The 22,219-nt window shown below is 43.0% G+C and overlaps 1 protein-coding gene across 2 annotated transcripts; it reads right to left on the bottom strand.

The window, feature by feature from the left end:
* Positions 1-926: 926 nt before the first annotated feature.
* lzts1 (leucine zipper, putative tumor suppressor 1) lies at positions 927-19,540 on the bottom strand. Of its 2 annotated transcripts, none has more exons than XM_058637168.1 (9): positions 19,258-19,540; positions 8,051-8,400; positions 7,832-7,960; positions 5,053-5,206; positions 4,301-4,686; positions 4,030-4,203; positions 3,378-3,509; positions 2,338-2,532; positions 927-1,725 (listed from the first exon to the last, which is right to left on the bottom strand). In XM_058637168.1, the coding sequence occupies exons 2-9, from the start codon at positions 8,279-8,281 to the stop codon at positions 1,192-1,194; spliced, it is 1,935 nt and encodes a 644-aa protein (XP_058493151.1). In that variant the 5' UTR covers positions 8,282-8,400; positions 19,258-19,540; the 3' UTR covers positions 927-1,191. The 2 variants fall into 2 exon arrangements, with proteins under 2 accessions (XP_058493151.1, XP_058493152.1); XM_058637169.1 differs by lacking the exon at positions 19,258-19,540 and adding an exon at positions 10,507-10,936.
* Between the last annotated feature and the right edge of the window lie 2,679 nt (positions 19,541-22,219).

Genomic DNA, 22,219 nt, shown 5'->3' with positions numbered 1-22,219 from the left:
TTCTGGTATCTTTCGGCGCTAAATACTTGACACTCGTGTGGAAGCATTTGTTTTTCTGGTCATTTTTCAAATACTGCATTCATATTTCCTGTACTTTCTGGTCATTAAAGCGCTGCTAAAACAACCTCAGACTTTTGCATAGCACTGTATATTGTTGAACCACTTTTATTCTCTCCCTGCCTTTCATACGTACACACACCCCTTACTGTACATCTGTCTTTATCTGAAGTGATTTTTGATTTGTGTGCTTGTCTGTTTCAGTCAAAGGAATAACAGTGAAATAAACCTTTTTCATTCTTATTGTCCATCGATCCAAATATATAATATAATCCCTGTTTATTTGGACGTTTAGATAACACGAGGAACCAATTTCAAACATAAAGAAAGGAAATACTATACTGTATGGTCTTAATTTGCTGCCTGAAAAGACTTTTGCAGTAACAAATTCACTGAAATGTTCTCCTCAACGGAAGCAAATCATTATTTATTTACTAAAATATATTAATTTCACAACCGATTTGAGTGACACGGCATTACAGCTGAACACGTAGTTAAAACTATTGTTTTGTTTTTTTCTCTAAACAGCGCTGTCACACACGCGTCGCGTGTATTGACTGGTTTTAAATCCATACATCTCCTTCAGAGCGGCTCGTGTGGGAGGAATCCGGTGAATGAGACACACAAGTTAATTAGGGTTTGGAGACCTGGGCTCACAGTGGATGATACATCACTGTCATTTTCCTGAAGAGCCTGAAGAGACAGGTGTTCAACCACAATCATGCTTTCCATGTGCCACCACAGGACATTAATCATTAAAACTCATGAGTCAGCATTTGTCTGGCCCCAAAAAGCCAACATAGTGGATGACGATGATGATGATGAGTGTTCTTGATGATGATGAGAGCCATAAAAATAAAAAAAACACATTTAAACATTAAATAAATTAGCATTTACTTTTAAACCAGTAGCAACAGGGTAATAACATATCATATCAAGAATAATTTTACTCTTTTTGTGCCATGGACTCCATAAAACAACAACCCACTAATGATGTATATCCTGTTAAATAACCAAGTACCAAGGTAAAAGTCTATTAGCTCGTGACAGTGAGACACATACAGTGAATATCTGTGGTAAAACAGCAGCCATGTGACCATGTGACAGTAACGCGTGACAGTATAAGTGCTCCCGTCAAATCTCTGTGGCGATGACGTCGTCGTACGTCTGTAACCCTGAGCTGTAAGCGAGGTCCATGCCCAGCTCCGTGCGGCTCTCCAGCTCGGACGTCAGCTCCTTCAGGATCCTCTCCAGGTCCTGGTTCTTCTTGTGCATTTGCAGGTAGTTGACCTGGAGCTGCTTCTGGTACTTGATGACCTTGTCCTTCTCCTTGTTCCACGTCTTCCTCTCCTGCTCGAAGCTGCTGGCCTGCTTCTCCTGAGTGTCCTTCTCCTCCCTGAGCTGCCGCTTCAGTCGCTCCACTTCTCTGTGGAGCGACTCTGTGGAGATGTCTTCCCTGTTCTCCTCGCCCTGACGCTGCACTGGGGAATCTGAACCTTGGATTAGTCTTTCTGAGGCCTGACTCTGGGCGCCGGTGTGTTGCAACCTCTCCTCTTTGGCCTTCGCCAGATCTTGTTTCATTTCTTGAATGTCTTTCTCGAGTTTGCCCACTTTCTCCCTCAGGAAATCAGCCTCATTCTTCTTGCGCTGGAGCTCATTTTGGCAAACCTGAAAATAAAATGGAAAATAGATCAGATATAATCGTCTAATAAAAGGGATAGGTGAGGGCGTTTGAAGTTTGGTTGTTTTCAAAACTGACTTTGGTGGGTTTGCCACAGATTCCATAAACTTCAGTCAGACTCTCGGTCAAGGAGTGAAGAAAAACTGATTTTGGCCAAACATACATATATCCGCACATAATAATACCTATGTCTGCTTAAAGCAATGATATTTAAGGATTATATAATAAGTTTGTAAACCGCTCACCCTCCCACACCAAACTCCATAGAAAAAAACTAAGCAATTTTATCAGTAATATCAGTCTATCAGTGAGAGCGAGTGTCTGACTCCCAGGCAACAGAGACTTTGTTGATAATGCATCAACACCTCATACAATCATTCTTCAAAACCCTAAAGTATTCCTTTAAGTGTGATTACAGTTCTCAATGAATGATGCACAGTGAAAGGTCTGAAGATCAAAGTGAAGTTCTCCACATAGCAGCGGGTCCATCACCGTCATTCTGAACCCAAACTCTTAAAAAAGCACCATGTGGGTGTTTTATTCACACGTTCCATATTTGGACTCGGTCGTGCAGCGGAGTGAATCATCCACAGACTAACCTCAGCCTCTACAGTGCGTGAGCGCAGTTTGTCTTCACAGTCCTTGTTCTGTCTCTCCAGGATCTCCATCTTTGCTGCGTTCTCCTTCAGTGACACCCTGAGGCTGACGATCTCATTCAGCTTGTGGTTGACGTCCGCTTGGCTGTCTCTCAGCTGCTGCTTCAACAGGGAGATCTCACCCGTCTTCTGGCACACCTATATTAAGACACAGACATATTTATACATACAGTCCATATCAGGGATACTAGACACGAGGATACATGAAGCAACCGAAGGGCCACAACTAAAAGTTTGCAAAGAAATAACAATCAGTAAACCACTATTTCTATATATTGTCTCTTTTTATGGCGATCCACAGATCACGGGGCGAAATCTCACTGCAAAGGGAGAGGAGGGGGGGGGGGGTGCATTATCTATCTGTCTGTCTGTGTTTGGGCGTAACATCAATTAAAATCAGTCAGAGTGCATTTGACACCTTGCACAATGTGAGCTCTGGGCGTGAAAATGAAGAACAGCTGCGTCAGTTTGGAAAATTAGCAATGATTGTGTAAGTAAGAGCCCCATATCAGATTTTAAACAGACCTTTGTCCACACTAATATCACAACAATAATCCGTCACTCGAGCAAGAGTAAATCTGAGGTAACCCGTGAAAATGTTGCGGGCCAGATAAAATTAGTTTGCGGGCCGGATCTAGACCCCGGGCCATATTTTGCCCATGTGTGGTCTATATGCTGTACAGTCTACTATAACATACGACGTCAATACGTAAGCAGACACGACATGTTCAACATGCCATCGTAAAGAAACACCTCCCTTTTACTACCTTTATGAGGGTAACGTTAGTTACTTGGATTTAGGTCATCAGGGAAAATCTGGGAGGGCTAGTTAGCATTTAGCTCAGCAACAATCAGGACCCCCTATGCCAATACATGGAGGGGTAAGTGCTAACTGGTCAGAGCAAGGAGTGGAAAATGATTGAGAAAAAGGTTTTGGACTTTCCCTCCGGTGTAAGAGATCACACATGCGACTGGTCACTCACCTCCCACTGCGTTTCCTCGAGTGTCGGAGCCAAATGTGTGCTCTCGTTCTCATAAGACCTCAGTTTGAGGTTGATGTGGTCCCTCTCTCGGGTCAACTTTGAGACGTTGTCCTGAAGCCTCTCCTTTTCTGCCTGTACGAGAGTTCATTTCACATTATTCACAAAGTCTGCGACATGGAGTTTCTGTGCGCCGTCTAATTGGGGAGATATTATGATCATCTTATTTGATTTATATGTGAATTTGTTGATTTGCACAGGGAAAAAAAGGACATATGCTCCAGTTGAAATTGGACGTTCACAGAAATCAACTGCAACCAGGCATCAATTGGACCATAATATCATATGTGCAATGATTCATGGTTTCTATTTTTCTCTAAATGAGAACATAATTTTCAGAATTGATCGTGTTCTATTTGAAAGGACCTGAAACTAGCAATTGAGAAAATTAACTCCTCAGGAAAATGTCCCCTGACATTATTATAAATCAAGTGACATATAGACGTCTATGGTGGTGACTCACCGCCACTCCAGTCCTACTCTAATTTTCAAAGCAGAAGACTGTAATGTAAAAATGACATGTAAAATGACATGTAAAGACTACGTCCTTTTTCCCTTTTAAATGCAATCAATGGAAAGGTGGCGATGGTCTGACCTGGAGCTGGCTGACCTGCAGCTGAAGGGCCTGCTGGGTTTTTGCAGCCATGTGAGAAACCTGTCGCAGCTTTGTGGAGCATCGCTGCTTCAGCCCCTCCATCTCCTCACTACAGTACTTTTGTCTCTCTTCAAACAGCTGGCAGGTGTCGACTTCCTTCTCCTCAAAACTCACCTGTTGTAAATTGCACAAACCCCCAATTAAAAAACAAACCCCACACACAGCTGATCTCGATTAAGAGCTCAGTTGTCGTTACACAGCGGTTTGTCACCTGTAGCTCCTGCAGTTCACTCTCTCGTTCCAGCAGCCTTTGTTCCAGACGTTCAATCAGTGACTCATCTGTAGTAATGGGGGACCGAATCCCCCCTGCTGTTTCACAGAGAGGACCCGGCTCATGTGCGGAAGGCGGGGAGCCGGCGTTAACCTTAGCTGCCAAAGCGGCCGTGTTTAACACAGTCCTGTAGCTGCAGTCAAGGTCAGCGCCACTTCCCTTGACCCATGAAGGCAAACTGGGTTGTAGTTCCTTGCTGAGGCTGTTTGTGGGAGCAGAGCTGCCATCACTCTGACTGACAGGGCCTGTGGAGGCACTTAGGCTGCCGCTGTTGCTGTGGGTGGGCAGGCTGGACATAGAGTTACGTCCAGAGTCTGAGAGTGTGCCTGAATGGAGAAAAAAACAACAACCCCACATTGTTCGTCAGTGTAATTTGTAATTCAACCTCATTCAATAAACTCAATAAAGAACAGAAAATTGTTTTTGCCAAAATGAAATGTTCTGCATTTGATGGTAGGAATGCTCTTATTAATGCAACTGCCCTCAACCTGTCTATAGATTCCAGGCCAGTTGGTGTTACGCTCTTATTTTGGTCAAAAAGGACAATAAATGTATGGAAACTTGATTGTTTCAGCTTATAGGCTACTACCTGAAGCAGCATACCCACTGTATGTTTGTAAGGTGCACCCCAAGAAGACAAGCTGCACTTAATGGCAGAGCTAAATAAAACCAAAACAAACAAAGATAAAGACCTGAAAAGGTGTCCTGCTTGTGTCTACTCCTTGCTTTCTCTAGAGGACAAAGGATGTGATCCAGGCTGCTGTGGCCCATCTCTGTGGAAGACGTACTCCGGAGAGGAACAGGCTTGAAGGCAGTGGAATGGACCAGGGACTTCTCAGGATTGGTCTAGAGGAGTGAAAGTGACACACAGTCAGAGGGGGTGAGGGGGTGTGTGCTCTTCAAGATATTAGTTTTTATAATCAGCCGCTTCCTTTAGCTGACAGCACAGAAAAAAAACCCTCTCGCACTGCGACGGGAAAACACAAAGAGTCCACGGATGAGTCACATTCTGAAAGTTGAAAATCGTAATGACTGGCTTTTACACAGATAAATATTGTCACATGCTGGAAGTCAGTACAAATGAAAGGGACAGACTCCGCCAAACGCCAGCCCCCCCAGCCCCCCTCCCCCCCGCCCCCATAATTTCTTTTCATATTAGAAACAGAGCCGTTGAAGCATACACAATTGCTTCATTACAAGCTGGCAGCATTAACAGATACACAGCAGTAGTTGCAAGTAAAATTCACCAGACTGTCATAAAGGAGAAAACTCATTTCAAAGATGAACTTATACTCCACATGCCCCATCTGTGCTGTCCAAGAAACGTCACAGGCAGTACCACACCTCCCCTCCCCTCGCCTGCCCTCCGTCCTCCTCCCCCCGCATCCCACATCTCTCCCCTATGTGCTGTCTGAGTGAAGATAAATAGCCTTTCTCTGGGATATTAATAATATGAGCTACCGCTGAAGTAAAAGAGGTAAAGCTTGTGAGCTCAGCATTCCTTCTCACTGACTTCATGACTGGGATGCCTTTCCTCATTTTTTTCTCTCTCTCTCTCTTTCTTTCCCTCAAACTCTCTTTGGCTCTCTCCTCCTTTATTCTCCTCCTCTGTCTCTCTTTTTTTTTTAGTTGCCTCCTATTTCCTTTTCTTTCCCTCCCCTTTACCCCCCGAGGAATAAAAAAAAACCCATTGAAGACACCTCTGTTTGCTTTCCTTATTCTTGGCACAGAAATTACTTCCCCGAGAAGATCAAGGCATTCTTTGGTCATTAATCCGAGGAGGAGGTGATTAATAAACCGAGAGGGCTCGACGAAGGTTATAAGGAACGTCTGCTACCTATTAAACCACCTGCTGTGCATGTTGAGCTTTTCAAAGTCTGCCGTGGTTATGCTAGCTGAGCTGTTGCCAGCAGCAGGTTAGCTCCGCTTCTCAAAAAAAAAAAAGAAAAAAAGACAGAAAACAGGGTTAAAAAGCAAACTTGGCTTTCTCCAACGGCAACAAAATGAGTCCCAGAGCACCTCTAAAGCTGGCTAATTAACAAAGTCTACATGGTTGTTTCATAATGCAGAAAAACCTCATTTAAAAAAAATGACATGTTGCCACTTGCATGGGGTTAGATTATATATGCTGAGCTTTTTCTTTACTGAGAGCACAAACATCTCCACTACGCCAGAAAAATAGAACAGCTGCAAAAACCCTGTGTGAAATCAAGACTTGTTTGCTCACCAGATGCATTTTTTTTCTCTTCCAAGCAATGTATTTACATGTTAATAAGATTTTACAAACTTGGATGCAGTCATGGTGAGCTTTTACAACAGCGGCTGAATTTCACTGAGCGATGATACGGCTTTTATTTATTTCAGACCGAAGGGTATGTTTTTTAAAAGTTTCACGTTGGGCATCCAACCAACGAGAAGGCATGCTGTTGATGGTGCGATAATAATCGAATGTGCATTGCTCAAACCTCTTCAAACTGTCCGACAGACATTTGCAGAGGAGAGTTTAAAGCTTATAGGAACTATGCTGGATTGTTTCCCTAATGAGTCTTTTGGCGCTTTTCCACTACACAGGGTTGGCGTGGCGCGACTCGGCATGGTTTTTTGGCTTTTCCATTAGTGATAGTACCTGGTGCTTTTATAAAGTACCTGCTCTGATAAGGGTCCAAACTATGCGTGACGTTGTCAGACTGCCGGCCACTGATTGGTCAGAGTATCGTCAGTGGAAGAGTCATGAGCGCGATGTCCGACACAAGAATCAAACCGAACAATGCTGAACTGTAGATCAGTTAAAGACTTAAACATCCTGAACACTTGGGTTAATCTCCAACATTTAGCACAGAAAATCTCCAATGTCTCTTAATTGGCTTATTGCGATGAGATTGGTGGCTGTCTGCACTCCGAGATCTTACGAAGTTTCGGGTCTCGCAGAGACACATAAATTGCTTTGCCGCACTACACAGGGAAATGCACATGGCCGGGAGAGGGGAAGGGAGTTTTTACGACAGTGAGGATAAAACACCTCGACACAAGGGGGCGCTCTGTAGAGGAAAAGGCAAATAAAAACGACCAGACTTGCAAAGTTCTTGCTTTAAGCTGGAAATGTTTCTTTTCTCTCTGCAGCAAACTGCCTGAGCACTTGCTCATCATAAAATGCTGACTCTCCCTGTTTATTCCAATTAGGTGATTATTTTTCTGGCCCTTATATTTTGTCCGGTAACCGGTGTGAAAAGTAAGTGTGCGTCAAAATTGTCTTTGCAAATGAAGGCACAAAATAGTGCAACAGCTATTACAGTATAAACAAAGACTAAAGTGTGCGTCAGTTGGTGAGAGTAAACGTAAAGTAAGAAAGTAAATATGAACGTTTAAACAATTGCAATATTGTACTGACAATAGTTGGGCTACTTTAAATTATGTTGCTGTGGATAAAGCCCAGTGTGGTAGTGCAGTAAAGTAAGGTAACGTTTTTTTCACCATCTCAGTCTTTTTCCCCGACATGAGCGGCAGCTTCGGTTGCAGTCGCGCCTTTGATTCTCCATCTCTGTTCCTTCGGTCCTCCATTGATCCCACTTTGTGATGCACTGACCTCGGTTTATGGTTCACCTTGAAGGAAACAATAAACATTTATCTCGCAGCAGTGGAATATTTGCCCGTTCTATAAATTCCAGCTCGAAAAAAAGCATGTGAGCTCACCTTGATGTAAAAGAAATCTTCACTTCGTCCAGAGCGGGAGTGTGCGAGACCTTTGGAGGGATGCGATGAAGACGAGGAGCCCGGAGTGAAGCCACAGTTCAGTAGCCCGTCAAGGCTGCAGCCTCTGCTCCTTCTGTGCTGGTTCGTTCCCTTTCTTACTCGATACTCGGAGGCCTTGCAGTGTTTGGTGTTGAGGCTGTTGCCGTTGATTAGGCTGCTGACACTACCCATGATCCTGCAGGCATAGGTGAGCAGAGGGTGGGGCTAAAATGGTCCAGGTGGTGAGGTTACACAGAAGTGAGGAGGACACCCAACTCATGACATCAGGGAAGAACAATCAGTGGCTTCATCTGCAGGACGAGACAGGGACATTACAGATTAAACACAGGATTTATCACTGCTGAAAGCTGGAGTTTGTAGCTTCTAAACTGTTGTTGTTGATATGATTCTCCTTTTCTTTAATCAGCATGAACAGAAACAATTTACACATGACTTAAATGCTCCGTCATTCACCTGAAAATGCACTCTGTCAAGCAAAACTATCAGACCTGACCAAGTATGTATCTCTATTGTATCTCATATGTGGCGTGCCTTTGTTTTGTCTTTTTTCCTCTAAATCGGGGGTTCAAATTTTAAATAGTATATTTTCCGGTTCCATAGACCAGTGTTAGTTTGACACCTCTGCTCTAAATGGAACCATATTTACAAAGTCAACATCACATGCTATCCGAAAACATCCCCAAACACAGGAAAATGTACAGAAGTTGGCTTCAGGAGGAAACTGGAAATGTACGTTAATCTATGTTGTATGGACCTGAACGAGGGAGCATTAGAGTGTATACAGCAGTAGTAAATCACTTCCTCTGTGCAGCACAGAAGTGGCACCGGGTGACACAGAGAGAGTTGTGTGGAGCTAACAGGGTTAATTGGCATTGCATCAACTTATCTGACAATGGTCTGCATGTAACAGACATTTGTTTGTGTTGTAAAGCCACGCACGACACTTTTAAAAAGATTTATCCATGAAAGGACAAAGCCGTAGCACAGTATTATACGTCGGCCAGTGTTGTTTAAGTTTATTGTTCTCCTTGGGTCCAGACGAGCAGTAGCAGGTGTGTTCACATTTGCAGAGTGAAATAGGTCTGTCTTGGCATCCTGCCTGGTTCTGGGTGCCCAGATTTATAGCTCGGCCGTTGAATTTGATAAATAAGCCTTTGGGTGCCCTTCCTCTAAACAAACTGGCAATTAGGCCATTTACTGCCTGCTCAACACTTGGCTGGTGCTGCCATCTCAATAACACTCTGCAATCATTTTTGTGTTTGCTATTCCACTTGGGCATCTTATAGTGAGATAGCACATAAATATTCCAGTTTGCGACTGGCTTGGAATTAAAAGTGACGGTAACATTCTTGCTTGACACATCAGAGAGTTACTGTCACCAGCCCTCGTTCCTTTTAAAAAGGCTACCAGACCCCAGATGTTGCTGGCCATGATCGCTAATCCACAGGGGGGGGAAACTCTCCTCTTAGGGAGAAAAAAAGGCTCCACACTGGCAGATCAGGCTTGTGGGCTCCCCTAACCACCTGGTCGTCACTCTCTAAGCTCTGTACAACAGCTACAACAACAGAGCTCGGGACTAATGACCCGCTGTAAGTCACATATTAGTGTACATAGTGTGCATTCGGCTGGAGGCTAATCCATACTTATTGTCTGCGTGGTGGAGTTTGTAGCTGTCACTTTTGGTGAACAAGCTCGGAGGGGAGAAGACGCCGTATGAGCCCCGATCAAGGCTATCACTTTTCATCACCAGTGCAGGAAACAAAGACGAGTGAGATGAGACATGTAGAAAATAGACAGAGAATAATAGGAGGAGAATCAGAGACACACAGTGAGTGAGACTGAGGAGCCTGCAGGGAGGAAGCAAGGTCTGATTACTGACTGACTGAGAAACTGTTTATATGAGGTGAAAACAGCCAAGTGAAGCACGAAAGAATCACAAAGCTATAGTTAATCCCCAAATGCTGCTCTGCGTTTTGATTGATCTATTTTCACGTCTAAAAAAAGATTCAGTGCAATTTCCATGAGAATATGACAGAGAATTGCCTATAAACACCCTCTGAAAATGGACAGTTAACAGTCAAATTTCACAATCTATACAAAACATAATAAAAAATAGCCCAAACATAAACGTATAACAGTGGAAAAAGGAGTTTGCTTTTTGATTTTCCCAGAATTAAACTGAACACTCTAGAAAACAACAGTCACAGAGAACGCTGAGTAATAAACGACACGTGCCTCACAGATACAAAGCAAAAACAGTTCCTCGTGTCTCTGATGTAAACAGTCCCTGACAACAGCCTCTAAATCCCATCCCTGCTCTTCACCATCACTCACAGATATTAACATCCACTACAGACGCGGGAGATTGAAGTAATGAAACAATAGATTTTACTTACTGCCAAGTCAAACTAAGCATCCATCTCTAGCAAGGCCCCTACACAGTCATCCATCCAGTCATGGAGAAACTGTACAGTCAGGCGCGCGCGTGTGTGTGTGTGTGTACATCCCTGTGTGTGTGAGAGTGAGTGAGTGTGCGGCCTTGAATGAACCAGCAGCAAATGCAAAGCTCCCACTATCACCACAGCCAGAGGGGTCTGCTAACTGTTCTGTGGAGGGGGTGGGTCTTCCTGCTTTTCTGCTTGGCCTGTACCCAGCTTTGCATTAGAACTGACATGGAAATTCAGCTGTGTGTGTGTGTGTGTGTGTATGTATGTGTGTACTTTGGGGCCTCCCCTCCCTCCCCAGGGGAGCCAGTGTCCAACATGTGCTCCCATAGAACCGGCGTGTGCCGCTCAAGTGATTAACTCTCGGCCTTCACAAAAGATCTTTTACGCCGCCCCCTTCTCTCCCCCACTATCACCCACAGACACCCCCCGTTTGTGCATCGACTAACTGTGTAATAACCATTCATCCTCCCTGCGTACTTCCATCAGTCCCTCCCTCTCCCTCCATCCATCCGTCCCACTCGGTGCCCTGCACCCACCCCGAACAAACAACACTTCATCTGTAAAAGGGGAAAAAAAGGCGCTCTCTCTCCCTCTCCCTCTCTCCCTCTCTCCTTTCACTCTTTTGTCTGTTGAAGTGTGCCCGCTCTTTGTTTGGACTCTCGTGTGCCGCTTGATATATTCTCCTCCAAACAGCCCAGGACCATATTTGAGTGTTAAATGAATGACTAGTCCTCGCAGTGAGAGTGAGTGTAGAGCTTCAGTTTTACAGTGATTTACCTCCGTCCTTTCTTTACGCTGTTTGTTCAGACGTCTTGCACACACACACACAAGAGTCTCATTCCTGGACTTCAAGAGCACTCGGCGTCCCACAGAGTGCACAGTGTTGACAAAAACACCTTGTGGATAAAATACAGTCACACACTGCGACAGGAAGAAAATATACTGTGTTCCAAATGAAGAAATAACAAAAGAAAAGAGGGGGGGGTCCCGGTGTCCCGGGGCCCTAAGCTCTCCTGCTGAGAAAATGAGTGTAAATCTTTCACCCCCATTTTGGTCACAAATAAAAAGGTATATTTTCTATACATGTGCAGGAAAATGTGTGGGGAAAAAAAAACCTGTGATAATGATTCATCAATGATGAAATGAATGTATGTCAAAAGTGAACTGATCGCCTCTGACCGTGCTGTGATCTCTGATTCAACGTGTGGCGACAGAACTGCACGAAAGGTTACATCACGTTACATCATCGTGTGGAAGATCAGAGCCACTTATCAAATAATACACCATCTGCGCAGCCGAGTTACAAAAGTGCTTAATGAGAGGATGAAAGCAAAATAAAGAGCCGAACAAGGTGGTTTCATCCAAATGAGCAACTGGCCGCAGAGAGAGAGGTACAGTAAAAAAAAACCTCACACTGAATATGTACAAATCATATATTCATCCTTTCAGCTCACGACCATTGTTCCTTGATTATTTCTCCTCACAGCCTCGAGTCTGTCTGTGTGAACAATGATCCTGTGATCAACACAAACTGACCTTATTTACTTCCGTTTACATTCAATTATCATTTCTATTCCATTCACTCATAGCGGTGATTTGACAACACTTTCATGGCTCCATCATTGCAGGACTTTAATAAGGCGCACAAATGATCTGACCCCGCGGCTTCTGGGTGGACGACATGATTTAAGACCATTGGTGAGGAGGGACCGGGGGTGTGTGAGTGTGTGTGTACGTCTAATCTCACGTCTGATTGGCCGCGTGTTCCTCTGCATCCACACAAAAGAGCTCCAGCTGACCCCCCTCCCACCACTAACATCACCACCTCCTCTTCCTCCTCCTCCTCCTCCTCCTCCCTCACACAAACTGCTTACTTACATGTAGACACACAGTTGCAGAGCATAGCCAATCCATTAGTGTGGCCAGTGGACGCACAAAGATGCAGGATTTATACCTGTTTCACAATGACCATGAAAGCGTATTGTGTCTTCACTGTATCGCGCCGCTGTGCCAGATGGCGTCACTTTAATTCTCACTGTCTATATGGTAATTTCTAACAGATGTAAGTGTAATCTATCTGTATCAGTCTGTCGTGTTTTTTTAGGTCATTCATGGACAGATTATTGTTCTTTGTTTGTGTTGAAGCGGATACGTGCGGTTTATACATTAATCTGTAGTCCCAATCTGTTCCAATGTTTCACTTTTTCTAAGATATTTAATATTGTGTTGCAATATTAATCAACCTGTGTGAAACTTTCAACCCAAACTTTAATACACTACTTTATTCTATTTAATTTCATTTCAAATGGTGCCGAAATAATGTGATTTCACATCGTCCTACAAGTCTGTGCATGAGGCGTCATACTTTGTCATAAACTCATTGTAAGTTTTTAGTCTTTTTCAAGGGGAGTTTGTAAAGTAAAGCAAGACTTGTCCTCAATATGACCAAAGGTTTGATAAATGGCACAGACTCCTTTGTGTGATGTTGAATAACAGTGACTCACGAGAACGTAACAACGATTCACTCACTGTAATTATGAAGGATATATATATATATATATATATACACATATACATATATACATATATATATATATATATATATATATACACATATACATATATACATATATATATATATATATATATATATATATATATATGTGTGCACAATTATTACAATCCCACGTGTGACAGAGTAAAAACAAAAGCACTGATAAACTGAAAGATAGAGGAAACATCACATTTCCAGCAAATAATCTGCTGTTGATGTCCGAACTGTTGCAAAGCACGACACACTGTTGTACAGCTATCAGTCATAGACCTGCTCTAAACTTAACTTAACTATCACAACTTAATGTCTAACTCCAAGGTCTCAGTCCTGGTTGTCATGTCCATTTGTGCTCAGGGGTCGTTGGTACAAATGTGGAGACTCCCTCTACCCAAATCCTCCCCCCCCCCCAAAAAAAAAACCCACCAGCAACACATTAAACAAAACATTCAGAAGGAGGATGAGGCCTCTTATAGTGGAACCTCCAGTGCAGGACCAATCAGCTTCCAGGATCCATCTACACACTCACACACACCTGTCATGCAATCAAACATGCACACCTGCAACTCATCACACACTCACTCCTCCTTTCTCTGCCTACTTGTTTTCTCTTTTGTGGACATCATGTCACCAAAAAAGAGAGGCAATTCAGCAAGAGACATTAGAGTGGTATTAGAGTTTTAACCCCAAAAAACTCTTTAGAGACTACCCAGAGTGAAAGTGATCCAATAAGTTAGCTATGTTGATTCATTTAGAGTGAAAAAAGTCACTTTGTAGTGGAAAATATAATGTGAACTAATGTTAGTTAATCATTTCTTGCTAGTTTCAATCAGGAAAAGAAACTATTATTACATTTTGTCTCCTGAACATAGGACAGTTTGCAGGAGTTTAGAGTAACACACATAGTATTAGCATGTGTGTGTGTGTGTGTGTGTAACCAAGTACAATCATACCCACACACACACACACACACACACACACACACTCAAAAAAGTCAAAAGACATACTCATTATTACCTATAATGCACATTGTCACACATTCGCACAATTACAGTGTTAGGATTCTGAACCGGTGTTTGAAGACTTACAAAGAAAACCACAACCACACACACACACACACACACACACACAAACACACACTTCCCCGTCTTATGTCCTACTCACTGTGGATGAGTAATGTGGCCTCTAGCAGAACATCAACTGGGAGTGAGGTGCAGGGTAGAGACAACCATCCATCATTCACTCCTCATCCCAACACCAAACACACACACACACACACACACACACATTGGCATCCAATAGCAGCTAATTGGGTAATCCTTTTAGAGCATTGTAAAGGAGATTGAGCATGAATGGGGCGTCAGTGCTGAAGAGCAGACTAGCAGACACTCATTACCGCCCCAGAGTGAAGAGATGGACTGCCAGGCACAGAGAGAGAGAAAGAGACAGACGTGGAAAGTCAATGTGTGTGTTTGAGAGAGAAAGAGAGATTTATATTCTGTTGAGCCACCGCTGCATTATACATTGATAACTGTTGCATTATCTGGGAAACAGTCAGTGTCTGGTCTGTTCACAGTGAGATGATGAGGGTTAGGATGCAGGGAGAAAAATAAAAAAAATAAACTGTGGAAGAAGAAGGACCACAAGTTTATTTAAACAATGTGAATAATAAAGCATGTAGTTCTCATTAATTCCATCTCCGTGTCTCTTTATTGGCAGCCACATGGCACCACCGTTGACTCGAGGCCAGCTTTTAGTGAACGACCCCCTGCTGAAATTAGATTGCAGTCAGATGCTATAATGTGCATCCAAATGAGACATTAGGTCAAGCAAACAATCAACCTCCTTGGGTTTTAATAGATAAGGAGGTTCGTCCGCGCTGCTCGCTGGGTGTGTGTGTGCGTGTGTGTGTGTGTGTGTGTGTGCCTGGACAACTACTGCTCTTGTACAGACATTTGCGTAACCTTGGCAGCTGGAGTATGGAGGAAAATGTATTTTTAATGGAGTCCAAATGGGAGCCTTTAGTACTGTGACGAGGATGGGAATTGATGCCCGTGAATGTAGGGAGTTCTAAAAGAGTTCTAAAATTAAATCTAGGAAATTTTCCTTTTATATTTCTATATTTACTTTATTGGGCTGCATCTGCCCCCGACACGATTGATCATTAACTCACGATATGTTGCCGTACTTTGCTGCTAATGCTTCAGAGTTATGCATTATACTGGAATGTGTCCAAAAATGGTTTTACAGAGTCGAATGTGTCTTCAGTTCGAAAGAGCAGATCAGCAGCTAGCGCCATGTAGTCATGAATTATTTACCACTGAAAGGCTTTTATCCCGCTCTGAAACAGTGAGTGAAAACATACTGAAACAAGTGGAATTATTTTTAGACGTTTTTGAATTATCGCCCATCCCTTGCCCATAAATATTTACTTTTTTTCCATTAACCGCCACTTGTTTGGCTGTGATGTTTATGCGAGATGTGAGAGCCCGATAAATGTAAACGTCACCGACATAAAAGCCTTGTTGTGGCTTCCGGTTATTATTTGTGCACTTTTGAGCTTTCAGCGAGATAGGATAGGACGCTTATTGTCGAGGTGTAGACGTTGTGTTGGAATACTGGGTCTTCACTGGTCACTTTTTGTGCCGGATCATAAATGGGAGATTGACATTTTTAAAATTCAAGCTCTCATTGAATTTGATTCAATGAGAGCTTTCATCAGATTTCATTTCTGAAAACTAGGGGTGAGGAAAGCCAAATCTCTGTTCTTTAATTATGTTACACTACATGTGTTGGTCACGACCAAAGCACTTGAAAAACAGCCTGAATCCATGTGATCCTAAACCCGGCTGATAACAACCATAGAGGAAATGAAAGTGGGTAAAGTGGACATCAGCCTTTATTTAAGGTCTCTGTTTCTGCATGTCCAGACTCACAGTTGTCTCACAGGCGACTGTTTGTGTTGTTGTTTGTTTGTTTGTTGTTTCGACAAAGTGCTACCACTAAAGGTGGATATGGTGGACATCAACATTAACCTTGTTCTTTCTCTCCCTAGTTTGTGTCTTTCCTTCCTGTCCCTCTCTCTCTCTCTGTGTCCTCATCTTGCAGGCTGCAGGATCCAGATCCAGTTATTAGGCTATTATTATTATTATCATTCATATCATACCATCACCATTATTATTATGCTATAATTATAGTTGATATCAGTATAATTATTCATCAACAATCTCTGCTGTTGCTTATATAAAGGACATTGTCACCACTGATTCAGAACTGTCTTGCCTCTCCTCTGTGCCCCATTTTCACCTTTCACCACAACCGGTCGAGGCAGATGGCTGATTGACTCTAGTTCTGTCAAATATTTCTTCCTGTTCAAAGCTTAGTGCTTGCTCATGTGAATGTGTGAATTGTTGGGTTTCTTTGCTCTCTATAAAATTAAATTCTTGTGAGTCAGCTGTTGCAGAGTCATGGTCGGTTGGAACCGTTTAGGAAATGAATGCGACGGACGGTGTTAGCATCTCCAAGGGTTTCTGTTTCTGTGTGTCCAGACGGAACAGATGCCCTGGAGTTTTCAAACTATAACTAAAATGTTTTTAAATTGTGGGGTAGTGTAGACGCCAGGCCTTTCCACAGAGGCATTTTTAAATAAAAACCTTGCCGCCTTTATGTGCAAAGTTATGCACAGGAGCATCACCATTAGCCTTGGAGACTGACAGATTAAATGTCATCCCAGAAGAACACAGACTGTGTTTGATGTGTGAACTCGATGCAATTGAGAATCACATTATTATTATTTTTTAGTTTCACTGCCCTGTTTTATAAGGATATAACGATTCTTCTTTTCAGTAAAATGTCCTGTATTTGTGCTTTTGTCCTTTGGTTGGATGACAATGACAAACTGGAGTTGTGCTTTAAGGAAAAGGAGGATTTGTGATAGCAGAGTTTATTTTCCATGTCGAGAAAAGAAGGCAGATTATTATTTAAGATTATTTAGAGTGAGTCGTTTTTCAACTTGAAGGTTGTGGGTTCAATTCCCGGCTCTGCTAGTCACTTGCTCCTGACAGCAAGGTTATAATAGTTTGGGATTTTTCTTTAGTTTTAGGTCTTATTTCGTTTAGACTTTTTGTTTTTAAAATTAGTTTGTTTTAATTAGTTTTTAGAACAGGGTTTGCTAGTTATATTTTTTTTAAGTTTTTATTAGTTTTAGTGTTAGTTTTTGGTAATATGGAGTATTTGCCAGCTGCAAGATCATAAGTATTGTGTCTCAAATGCAACCTTTCACAAATTTTAGTTAGTTTTAGTTAGCTTTCTGAACACACAATTCAGGTTCAGTTTTTATTTCTATTTCAGTTAACAAAAGTGTTTTCTCAATTTAAGTTTTCGTTATTTCATTACTTTTCGTGAACTATAATAACCTTGGTCTGCGGCCTGTGAATGGATATGAAAGATGCTGCGATACAGCAGAAAATACAGTAGTGCTGTATGAATGGCTCTTTCTAAGTCTGTCTGACTCTTCGTTGATACATGATCACAGTGGAATAATATGCATAGGTAGGTGGAAAAGAATGAGGCCCTTTCCTGGCACGGGGGCCCGTTGACCCTGCCAGCTGAAGACTCAGTGATAAGGTTGTCATTTAGGAGCATAGTCTTCCTCCCATTCTTCTAATCTGCACCCCCCCCCCACTCTCTCTCTATGTGAGTGGTGTAATGTGGGAGTGTGGAGAGACATAATGACATCACTCTCAGGGATCTAGTATATCACTTTGAAAGCAGCTGGAAACATGTGCTGTAGGCGATACCTGTGCTCAGCCACAAAAATAAAAAGCTCTCCAACTTTGATCGCAGACAAACTCACGCGGCTCCATAAATGGCTCCACGTGCCATAAATAACAACAAACGTACATATTCACCGTCTGTGCACATCTGTTCGGCTGATTCTCACAGTGTTTTGCTCTAATTCTATTCCAGGCGGTTTTATGGGAATCATTAGGGGGAATGTTGAAAACTATGCAGCATCATTATGACGGTGGGTGAGACGCTGCACTTCCCTGACAGAGTGTTCACTCATGAAAGGGATGCTGTATTTGGGAATCTGGGACAGTTATTTAAAGTAGCTTCTCCTTTAGCAGGTCATGACAGCTCCAGTGGTTTTGTCACACAGTTATGCAACTGAGCAACCCAGCAATTCCCGTGGGCAAACTATAAAAGATGGAAAACATTACATTTTCACTCGCAAAACGGAATTCTGTATTCAGGATACATGAAGAGATAAATACCTCAGCTACGCTCTCTCTCAGTTTAAAGACGTGGGAACTGTCTCTGTTGTTGTCGTCATCCTCCACACCCTCTTCTTCTAATTCCACTTGTGCTCTGTGATTCTTTCGGTATAATAACACGCAGCGCGGCGCAATCCTGAACAGGCCTGAACAAGTACCCGTCTCACTGTATCCACCTTGTCACCAGCACAGTGTACAGTCGATGTTGATCCCTCCATGTCTCAACACATGCAGTGCACATGAAGGTGTGACGGCTTTCTGAAAGTGGGAGGTTGTGCACGGGGCAAACTCTTCCCCTCACACATCTTTTGTATGTTGCCAGTAATTACACAATATATTATAATGAGACTGTTCAAGAAAATCATTGGGTGGGACAAAAGCAAGATGGACAGTTTTAATTCATGCTTAACCCGCCACAAACCGCTGATTCTGTGACCAATGCCATTTATCCCACCAAATTGCTGTGTATGGTGTAACACTGAGACAGATCTCCATGCTGCGCCCTATTATTTCACTGCTTTAAAAACAATAGCTTGTCCAGGCAAGGCTGTGCTGAAAGCAGAGAATGAAGTTATTCGGCTTCGTGCAACACAACAAAATAAAAAAAGTTGGAAGGCATGCTTTTATTTTGAAAATGCAGCATCTACTTCAGCGAGTGCTGCTCTGAATTTCTCCTCCACACTCTAGTTTGCAAATAAGTTCACTGAAAGGCCATGTTACGACTGCACTTAGGAAATCACCGCGGGATCCGCTCAGTTTCACTTCACGTTCTGCGAGGCTGTGATGTGAGTGAGTCTGTGCCGTCGTTTGTCCCCTGTCACATCCACTCAAACAGCCATAACCTTCCTCCAAGCCTGACTGGAGGTGACTTACCTCCATTATAGTCAGCCTGCCCCCACAGTCACAGTCACTGCCTCTGCTGCTCTGTCTCCCAAAGCTGTGAGGATCACAGTAGACAAACCAATTCCGTCTGGATACAAGAAAGAGAGATGCCTGCTTCTCCCTGGGCTTCCCCTCTCACTCCTGTCCGGCACCTGATGTGGTGAAATGAGTCCGTCCCATCTCCACTACACTGAACACTGTCACATTCCTCTATAAACACGCTCTTCCTCTCTCCACCCTCACTCTCTTTACACTCTATCCTTGTTGCCTCTTTCCTGAACTCCCTCCCACTCTGTGCTTCACTCTGAACATCTAACTCTCCCTCCCTCTGGTGTCTGCTTCGACCTCCTCTTACGTACACTACAGTGCATTTCTCTCAAACTGAGCTACAATTACAGTGTATTTTCTTTCTCTTTTTTTTCCGTCTCTCGCTCTCTCCATCCTTCACTCTTGGCCGGCGTCGCTCTTTGCCCGGCAGCTCTGATGTTCTCCTCAGCTCACATCACAGTCTCTGTTTGCCTACGTACAGCATGTCATCCCTGCCCACACTCCTGAGCCCTACAGTCCTACACCAAAAGTGTAGGAATTAAGCTCATCCCAGTTGATTTTCTTTGTTGTGTGTCCATTCATCAACCTCTGTGACCGACACGTGTGCCTGGGTTACAAAACATTTGTCTAAAAATCAAGGGATCGTGATGTAACATCTGTGAGAAAACAAGAACTTGGACAACACTGCACACGTTCATCTGGTTGCATTCACTTATTTAATTCCATATTTGTTTACATGTTTACACTTTACTTTATTTTTATTCTATTCAGATTCATATTTATATATCATTCTATGCTCCTGTATAGCTGTCTACATTATATGTTATTTTCTTTACAGTAATATTTAGCCTTTATTTCATATTGTCTTATGTTTAAAGAGTTGTAAATCTATCTGTTATCTCAGTTTATCACAAAATCTCAGTTTTTATGACAACATTTTACAAGAAACTTTAAAGTAATTGCCACTTCCTGAGGCCTCCATACAAGGAGGAGCTGATAATTGGCTCTATTTCAACTAAAGATCTGTCAAAGTCTTTTTGTGTGTGTGTGTGTGTTGTTTTTATTAGGAAATCAACACAATACAAGTGAGCAAAACAGGCCATACATCACATAAACAACACTGTAAGGATGTAAAAATTACAAACACACCAAGAATAAGTGAGCGTGACAATATGTGTGAATCCTGGTTATGAGGTTTGCTGAGGAGACGCGTGCGCACACTTTAGCTTTTTTCTTTACTATTTCAAACAAAAACAAAAACATTTGCATATAAGTAAGCAGCAACTATACAGACTATGTAACAGTGTCCAAGTCTAAGGGGGAAAGTCCTGAGAATGACGAAGACAGGGAATTCAAGGCTCTGGGAACCAGATTAGATTGCAACAACTGCTCTCTGGAAGGTAAAAGCTACCAAAGTCAACCAATGTCTTCAACAACTAGAACCTGAACCTGATCGCGCTCGGGGTTACAGAAGGAGGTGAGTCTCTAAAAACCTAGAGACGCCAAGTTGCTGACCTGGAGGGACATCCCTGTCCATCTCTTGTGTCTTTTATCAAATTCTTATCGATGTCCTCGACAGTCTACCAGCCGGGAAGCCCCCGGCCTGTCCTCCTACATTTCCATCGCTTCCAAGACTCTATTTACAGTTTATTTGTGTCATTTTCTGCCACAGGAAAATACAATTTGACACAAACATGCACCTTTTTCCCTTTCATTCATACTTTTTGTCAGACCGCTCGTGTTCTACAGGTGAAGACGCTCAGCCGGCGAGCGAGCTGGCAGAACAGACGACGCTATCTCCGTGCAAGCGTTGACTTTGTTTTGAACGTGTTGTTGAAAAGAGCAAGAATATCGCAGTATAATGCAGTTTGTAACCGGGAAACAAGAGCCTGTCAACTTCAGACCTGAAGAAGCCGCTGCAAGCTGAGCACAGCTTTGGAGGCGTCGAGGCACACGAAGGAAGAGGATGATGCCGCGGGCGAGTACAGCTCCAAAACAACAACAGCTAACTTTTAACTCAGCAGATGCTGTCACTCCGAGGTGGTTTTAACAAGCCTGTCACAGGCTACGTGGTGGATGAGACGCTGTTATTGCCAACGTCAATTTAAACATCATCAATACAATTCCTACAGTGCTTGACAAGGACGGAGGAGAGGCCCTAACAGAGAAAACCGCTTGTCAACAACAGCAACAGACATGTAGAACTACTGATAAAGATGTTTGTACGACTAACAATAAGATGTTTTCTGGGCATGACAGCAAGCTATGGAATCTTCTGCCACCGTGAGAGGAGAGGACGGCACACTTTTGACACAGTGACTGAGGATTACATTTACAGGGGTTGTTATTTGGGAAGTGTAAATACTTATTACACTATGTTACATGTACTGTACTGGGTGTCCAGCTACTCCCTCTCTAGTACACTGGATGTGGCTGGGGTCAATGTAGAGTATCCAATTAACATTGAGCAATGGGGATTGGGTTCTTTGCTCAGGGGAACCCAAGCCCTTCACCTGGCAGGTACTCAAATCGGCAAACCTTGGTAAACGAGCCTTGGCTATGTGCTGCCCATCTTGATATCAAAAATAATTACCGTAAACATCAATTCTTCAGTAAATACATTCTTTTCACTTTGTCCTAAACATGGGCTCAAGGAATTCAAGGTCGCGCACCTTCTACATACAGTATGTCCAAGGAGAAATGCCTCCATATAACGTGTGCCTGGATGTTGAGTAATAGGATAACAGAGTGCTCTGACATAGAGACATAAACATGGCGAACAGCTGTACAGATATCTTCTCAACCTCAAGTTTTCTCTGATGGACGGACATTCCAAACTCTCTTCCTCGTCCTCTTGTTTGTTTTGACATATGACGAAATATCGTGTAGTCTGATATTGACAGTC

Source organism: Solea solea, chromosome 8, assembly GCF_958295425.1.
Source record: "Solea solea chromosome 8, fSolSol10.1, whole genome shotgun sequence".
Classification (NCBI taxonomy): Eukaryota; Metazoa; Chordata; class Actinopteri; order Pleuronectiformes; family Soleidae; genus Solea; species Solea solea.
This window is presented reverse-complemented; position numbering and strand designations above follow the sequence as displayed.